Genomic DNA, 8,495 nt, shown 5'->3' with positions numbered 1-8,495 from the left:
TCAACTGCCATTTGATCTAGTTGTGAATAACTAGTGTCTCTTAGTTCTCTATCACTGTTTCAGACAGGAAGGCCTGGGAAGCAGTACTTCGGGAAAATGAACGTTATATTGCTACAGTGCTACCAATTTATAAACAGTTCAGTTTATAGCAGAGTGTACTTTGGGGCTCAGATTGAATATTAATATACGAGAAAAAGGTCATCAACAAAAATGTAATAAACATTTGTACACATATACTGTATATGTCACATATGACATATTTCAAAATTATACTTCTTCAATACTAATTCATTTTTCTTAAAAAACTGTTAATGGTTATTTCAATCAATATTGTGCAAACTGCAAATATGATGACATAATAACGTTGCATGAACTATTGGATGGCACAGTGAATATGATGATTATTTGGGTGGCTTCAATGTTTAAACAAGAGAGCCTTTCAGGGTGTTTCTTCTGAGGTTCTCTCTCTGTTGGGTTCTGTTGGGTTATCTCTGAGGTTTTGGCCTATGTCTTTGGGTTCAGGATGACTGCTAACTTTTCTGAAGAGCTGCTGATGCAATGTCTTCCTGGCAGCAATGCCTCATGTGTTATGGAACAGTTCAGTTTGTGGGCCAGTTTTGCCCTGTATTTGCTGTTTATTTCAATCATGCTGGCTACCATTTTAGGGAACTCTTTTGTCATTGTGTCAATATGTCACTTCAAACAGTTGCATAGTCCTACCAATGTGCTCATTTTATCTCTTGCTCTGGTTGATCTACTAGTGGGTGTTACTGTGATGCTCTTCAGTGCCACCCGGACTGTTCATGGCTGCTGGTTCTATCACTGCATGAAAAGTGGGATTTTCGTCAGTATGCGGCACTGTAGATTGACGTGGAATTTCAGGTTTGCGGCAATTTGCAGGCAACACTGAAAACTGACGTAAATTGTCGGAAATTGACGTGGGCCTTGCTTGGCAGTTGCCCCCCCATGACCCCCCTCCCCCTGATTCTAGGGGAGGCTTTAACATGTAATGAAAATGCTGTGAGCTATACAAATGCAAATCAGGGTAGCAGGGGGAGTTTTACCCCAGGTAACCTTGTTCTAAAAGGTGTTAACTTCATTTTAAGAAAATCTCTGGTATAAATAGATGAGGCTCAGTATAGCATAATTATAGACCCTTATATTTTAGCTTGAATTGATTTATTTAATGAAAGTATGCTAGATCAATTACTGTGTATGTCATTAGCAATGGCCAATGTTATGTAAAAAAGATTATTTATTCTTTTTTCTCTCTCTCTCTCCTGGGAACAAGTTAAAGATAAAACTCCAGTTGTTAAGAAGTTAAAATGTGCATGAAATATTTTGAGATAACCAAGATATTAAAATGTAAAAAAAAAAAAAAAGTATTTCTATAATTTCATGGGTTCTGAATGTTTTAAAAGCAGTTGAAAAGTCATTCTTATTGCCTGTGAGAGTTCATGACCTTTAAGAGTTTTTACACTTCCGGGTAGACCGGAGCGTGAGTGACGAGGAAGAAGGAGCGGAGAGTTAATGGTGTCGAGCAGCTGACAGTGGACTGTGTGTGTCGTGTTTTATCACTAACAGACTGAACTGTTGTCTGACGACGTGCTGTGAGTGTGTGAGTTGGACTCTCCATCGCAGTCGAAGTGTTTGTTTTTTAATGGACACGAAGCAAGTTCGGCTAAGATAGCTAGCAGGAGCTAAGCTAGGCTAGCGGCCCGGTCATTGTCGAGAGGACGTCTGCGCGGACGGGAGAAGCTTTGCCCGGTCGCCACGAAGAATGTCGCCGACGGACGGCGCTTCCCTGCGGCAGAGGGACACGGAGGTTTATCGCTGCGAGCATTTTGTTTTCACAGACCAACCTCGCCTCATAACAAGGCCGCGACCTCCTGTTAGCTCGGAGCCACGTCTGCAAGTCCAGATTTACACGATGCCGATAATGACGCCATTGTGTGTAAGTAACTGTTACTGTTTTCTCCCTGTTTTAATTTTACTGTGACTTACGTTTTCTTTATTCATACCAGTGTTTTCAATTGTTTTCCAGCTGCCTGTGAGACATTACGAGACAGTACGCAGGACAACAAACAACCAGATCTTCCATCGCAGGCGGAGGCTGTGAGGAGTTCAGCTCGGAGTCGATCGAGGACAAAGAGGGTAAGATTTATTAGATTCGTTTTTGGTCAGTGTGACTATTATTCTATTAAATAATAGATGTGTTGTGTCCATACGCAGTGCATCGCGCAGTACTGATCGTCTTTATTTTTTGTTTTTACAGCTGCTGAAAGCGAGACAGTGTGCTAGCTGAGGATGAGGTGGACTTTTCGATGTCGCGCCGCCATGGACCTGATGTCTGAGGAGGAAGACGGCACAAGATGCCGGGTGTCCGGATGAATTGTGCGACCTCCGTCCTTTCGCAGTCGGGAGCTCACCGAGCTCTGTGCCACACTGCTGTCACATGAGAGGCGATTCCGAAGTACAGAGCAGCGCACCACAGACGTCTGCAAAAACAGACACTTCGGTGCTGTAGGATCACAAGGATCTTGTGAGCTTCCTGTTTGTTGTGTGGGCATATTATGCTCTGTACATGCTGTGTGTTTGTGTTTGTGCTAATAAAACTCTTTCTTTGAATAAACAACTCCTTCCTGGTAAATGTTCCTTTCCTCAGTAAATTCATTCATGTCATTGATGATATCATAAATATAAATGAATGAATAAATCATATATATATATATATATATTCCCACCGGGGTTAACATTTATAATGACCCATGGTGACCAATCACGAATGATTTTGCTTGTTTATGAGTAGTGGTTTCATCCAATACTGAGTGAGGATATTGAAGCCAGCCCACACATTCTCTGGCCAGGCGTGGTTTCGCTGCTATTCATATACAAATTGGAGCCGTTCGCACATCCGGGAGCTCCACTGACGTCATGGTTCGTTTCCGACAATTTTCGGCACAGACAAACGCCACGTTCACAGCCTGGAAATTGTCGTTAACTCCCGAAAATTAAGGAGATTTCCGGGCGTTTACGGGGCCGAAAATCCCACTTTTCATGCAGTGTATGGGGATACGTTCTGTCAAATACACACCAGTTTTGAGTTGTTTTTCACCACTCTTTCTATCTTCCACCTAATTTGCATTGCTGTCGACAGACATCAAGCAATATGCAATCCTTTGCATTACTCAAGAAAAATCACAATGTCAGTGGCTGTGATGATGGTATGTGTCAGCTGGGCACTGGCTGCTGTCTATGCTTATGGAGTCATTTATTCAAAAGCTAACATGGCAGGGTTAGAAATATCAAACTATTTTTGCCTTGGCGCTTGTTTTGTGTACTTTAACCCACTTTGGGGAATGTTGAGCAGTGCTTTCTGCTTTTTCTTTCCCTGCACTGTAATGGTTTGTCTTTACACTAAAATATTTATTGTGGCTAAACAGCATGTAAGAAAGATTGGAGATAAAAACAAATGTTCAAATGACAGAGGAAGAGGTGGGTTGATTAAGCACTCTGAGAGCAAGGCTGCTAAGACTCTCAGTATTGTGCTTGGTGTATTCATCTTTTGTTGGATGCCCTTTTTTATGCAATACATCATTGATCCCCTCACTGGCTTCCACATTGATCCTTTCTTCTACGAAGCATTATACTGGTTGAGTTACTTGAATTCAGCGTGTAACCCCATTATTTATGCCTTGTTTTATCCCTCCTTCAAAAAATGTTTTCATTGCATAATCACTCTGAAAATATTCAGCCCAAATTCTTCAACTATGACTTTATCTGTTAAATGACACATCCACACTCAGTGTATAGTGTTTAACATTTTCAAATAGGATATTTTTAAAATAAGGTGTTAGGCATGCATTTGCATCAGTGGCAGAAAGGCCTTTGTTTTTTACTCATCATCAATAACTGTAATTTTTTTTAAACAAATGACTGTCTTCATTAGGATGTCAATGCTATATGTTGTCTAACAATATGCTTTATTATTGGGCTATTATGTTTGTCCTCCTGTGTGATAGTTTTATACACCATTTTTTAAGTAAAACTTTTTCAGTACTTTAATCTAAAAAACACCTTTATATACACTGACACGTTCTCTTCTAAATTCCAAATCATATTCAATCAATCAAATCACATTCTTCAACTATGAATCTATCCATTAAATGACACATCCACACCCAAAGTATATACTGAAAGGCCTTTGTTTTGCACTTGTCATTAATAACAATATTTATTTGAAACAAATCACTGCCTTTATTAGGATATCAATGCTACATCTTGTCTAACAACTTGCTTCATTATTGAGCCATTTTGTGTGTCCTCCTGTGTGATGGTTTTAAACAATATTTTTCAAGTAAAGCTTTTTCAGTACTTGGATTTAAAAACACCTTTATATGCCCTAACAACGTGTATACTCAGTTCTTAATTATATTGAAATAATGCACCATGATGAATTCATACTTGAACATAACAATGCAAACATTAATGCTGTTACAGGAAATGTGGGGCTGTAGTTCTTCATAGAAGCTCAAATAAACACATTCATACTCCAGAAAAATTACGAACAGAATGAATGTGAAGGAAGACGTGGGTTCATATTAGTTTCTTGTTTGTTTTTTGTTTTTTCAAAAGACAACATATCTCTATGTTAGGCTCAGTTCATATTCAAACCTAGTTTGTCCATTGAGACGGCTGATGTTGTCATATATGTGCATATGTCCATTTTCAGCCTCATTTACAACATTAAAGCTAGGGTCTCTAATGTTGTTCAGAAACACATTTTGTTATACTGGGTGAAATGATCCTGCTATCCTGAGAGTAGTCAATACATTATGTATTCAGAAAAAGGAATGAAAATAATCGGACCTCTGTGGCAGCTGTAGGAATGAGAAAAAGCTGACCAATCTGTGCTATCCGGCCCAGACAGCACGGATTGGTCAGATGCCTTCATGTCACGTTCTGTCCCTCCCTCCTCCGAGCGTGCACACGTTGGGTTTCACTGTTGCCGGAAATATTCAGACACTCCTCTGCAGAAATACGGAGTTGCAGGAGAAGACGTTCATTTTGTTACAATGGCAGAGAAAATGCAGCCAGCGTTACTTGTAACAGCTCACCCTGCTAAAAAGGCAAAGAAAAGAAAGCCTGAGGCAGAAAAGGCTGCCACGAAAAAGGCTCTGATAAAGAAAGAAGTCGGACCGAGTCAACATCGGTGCAGCTTTTGAGTGGTGGAGACAACTGGGGCATGTGAAGGGCTTGAAAAGTGATGCAGAGGTTGCTCTCTTTCTGTTGGACAGGTAATTATTTGTTTTGTTTCAGGGGGATTTGTTATTTTCATGAAATATGTGAGGTTTGCCAACTTGGCTACGTTTGTAGCTCATATTAGCCCAATGCTAACGTTAGCTTCTTTGTGTGTTGTTTTTAGCCATGAGAATGACTAATGAGTCAGCCCAATTTCCACTGGATACGGTCCGCTGCGTTGCGGCTCCGATCCGGTTTTTCTCTGCCTTTCGGCAATCCCCACCGGTTGCGGTTTGTCCGCCACGGCGCAGTACGGTAGACAGCTGGCCTCACGATGTGTGCTGGTGTCAACACGGAGTGGTTTATTTTGAAAAGTAACCAGATGTAGTTTGTTATTTTTGCGCTTGACTTCCTGTCTGCTCCCTGCTAAATTCAGCTGAATTGCTGCGTCTTGCTCCGGCATCTCCTTCCTGCTGAGTCCCACTAACAGATGCACGTTCAAGTTTGTGGGGGCGTGGCTTTGGACGGAGCACTGACGGGATGGGGAGGGGGGGGATAATAACTTCCATACTCAATTCCTAATTGAATTAAAATAATTCCCTTTGATCAATTTACACAAACTGCACATATAAATGCTGATACAGGGTATGCAGAACTGTTTAAAAGATGAAGAATTTACATATCATGTATTTATACATCAACCTAATAATCACAATGTGCCATGAAGAAATATAAAAGCTTTACAAATAAACTTGCCTTAAAACATCAGCCAAGCAGAATTCATTGATGTTTGTGCAGCTGTGTTTTGTTCTTCACAGATCCCTCAAACAGGGACAGCCTTCCATTCCGACAACCCTCCATTGCGAAACACCCCCACTCCGAAACACTGCTGTTCCGAAATTAAAAGCCGCTGTTCCGGAAATGATTTTCAAGTTTACATTACTTCCTACATCAAACATTGCCGTCCGCTCACCGGCCACACCCACACAACTCATTGTTTTTTATTGCTAATAGGCCTATGTTACTATCTTCATTTATTATGTAGTATATTTTCGCTTGCAGCAAACACATTTAAACGTTTGTCTAATCTTTTTACACGCGCTATCCGTGGTGCTGAAATCCCCACTTCCAGCCGCACTCATCAAACTTTTATGGATTAAACATACATGTTTCAGCTAATTACTCATACCATTTAAAGATGGTTACATATGACACATCAATCACAATATTCATTTAAATTGAAGAATCCAGACGTTGCAACTGATCCCAAACGTAGGGACAGTTGCAACACGGATAAAGGGCGGTTGTAACATATTAAACATACATTAAATGTCACTAATTAACTTTTAATTTGTGTGTCAATAAGCATAGTATTCATAAAATGTGCCTTACAATAATACTATTGTATTATTTAGTAATATTTATCAGAGAACAGTTGGACTTTTGTTTTGCGTAGAGCATAGACCTTGACTCAATGTGCAGAGGTTAACAGTGGTAATAAAGTCAAGAAGAATGGAACATTTGCAATACAAAAAACTTCTATAAACATGTACTCTGCTTTTGGATGATTTATTCACTGTATGACATCGTTTTTTTTCTGGGAAAATATATGTGGCTACTTCTGTGCCATAGAACAAGATACAACAAGGCTATAGATACAAATTGCATATTTCATTATAGGAAGTTATCTGGGGAATTATTTTAAAATCTTTAGCATTAGTCTCTCATGGTTTAATATAAATGGCTGTTCTGTTCATCATGAGAAATAGATATATTGTGCCTATTTTAAGCTAAATATTTTCCATTTTATACATTTGCATTTGCATAATGCTTACATATACAAATGGCAGTTGTTGCAACCGCCCCCACCCTGTCAGCCATGACAAAACATCATGTACTAGCTAGACACAATGTCACTGACACATGCTGACCATGTCATTTGATAGTCAACAAAACAGTGATTCAAACTAGGTAGGTTTGGATTAACTCATACAAAAGGTCAGGACAGTATGACAAAAAAAACAGCTCAAGAAAAAAGCTACTTTCATACCTCTATAACAACTTTGTCTCAGTACAAGCAGGAGCAGATGCTGAATATGTCTTCTCTGTTCTTGGTGGGCAGAGGGTCTAACTGTGAATGTGCAGTGTGAGTGTCATCACTCTAGCATGTTCCTGATTGGAGAAATAAGGCTTGTTTCTACCGTCCCTTGTTGCAACTGTCCCCAGTCTCCCCTATAACATTTTAATAATATGATAAAGGCTTATTTATGTATGAAATAAATTAAATTTGAATTTTGATTTAGATCTATATGGACGGCACATATAAGACCTGCCCCAGGCCCTTCTACCTGTTCGCCAATATTCATGGGCGCTATTTGGGGAGGGTTTTGCCCTTTGGGATGGTGCTAATGAGTGGCAAAACTGAGGTCATGTACCGCGCTGTGCTGAGGCACGTGAAGAGGAAGGTGCAGCGTGTCATAGGACAGCGCTAAGTGTGTGTGTGTGTGTGTGTGTGGCGAGCATGGAAATGCACTTTTACTCAATTATGGTTTTCAAATAGCCTATTTGTACAACACTGATTTTGTGTCTATCTTTACAAGATGGAGCCCCAACAGAGTCACCACAGACTTTGAAATGGGAGTGAACAGGTCAGGCTTCTACTTCCACTTCTGCCAAAGCCTGTGGCGGAAGTTGCAGGAGCTTGGCCTAGCAGGTCAGCGATCATGTATTCTTGTATTATATTATTGGCCTGGTTGAGTGCTCATGAAATATAGCCGTAATGTACTTACAATAATACATCCTGAATCTATTCTAATGCATTGTTCCACAAAAAGTAAATGTTGAGGTATTATATTAGTGTATTTCAAATATTGTAATATCTGGTTTCTCAAGTTCAGGCAGTTTTTAGTTAGCTAACTTTTATTTCTTTACTCAACTTCTGCAGCTTCGTACTGGCAGGACAGGCAGCTGAGAGAGTGGGTGAGGAAGGTAATGGCCATTGGCTACCTCCCCCTTGCCCTGTTGAGGCAAAACTTCTGCCTCATGCAGACAGACAGACAGACCCACCGGATGCTCCGTCGTTACTTCATCCAGTACTTGGATAACACGTACGTGGGGGACAATTCCATGTTTCCACCGGCAGTGTGGAATGTCCATGGCCGTGTCTCTGAAAACAGGAGCAACGACTGGGTGGAAAGTAACAACTTAAATACTACTATTATAATTATTATGAATAATTTCTCATTCAAAATCTT

General features: G+C 40.2%; 1 protein-coding gene across 1 annotated transcript; it reads left to right on the top strand.

Annotated features, from left to right (window-relative positions):
• Positions 1–523: 523 nt before the first annotated feature.
• Positions 524–3,791, top strand: LOC115590399 (trace amine-associated receptor 13c-like). Its single transcript, XM_030431753.1, has 2 exons — positions 524–833; positions 3,064–3,791. The coding sequence occupies exons 1-2, from the start codon at positions 524–526 to the stop codon at positions 3,789–3,791; spliced, it is 1,038 nt and encodes a 345-aa protein (XP_030287613.1).
• The last annotated feature ends 4,704 nt before the right edge of the window (positions 3,792–8,495 follow it).

This window comes from Sparus aurata, chromosome 10 (genome assembly GCF_900880675.1).
Source record: "Sparus aurata chromosome 10, fSpaAur1.1, whole genome shotgun sequence".
In the NCBI taxonomy this organism is placed as follows: domain Eukaryota; kingdom Metazoa; phylum Chordata; class Actinopteri; order Spariformes; family Sparidae; genus Sparus; species Sparus aurata.
This window is presented reverse-complemented; position numbering and strand designations above follow the sequence as displayed.

Bases quoted from the DNA above. Each gene is read 5' to 3' on its own strand.
- LOC115590399 (XM_030431753.1), top strand. From the start codon at position 524: ATGACTGCTAACTTTTCTGAAGAGCTGCTGATGCAATGTCTTCCTGGC. The intron at 834-3,063 runs GTGGGATTTTCG...CTTTTCATGCAG, and splicing joins GTTCTATCACTGCATGAAAA to TGTATGGGGATACGTTCTGT.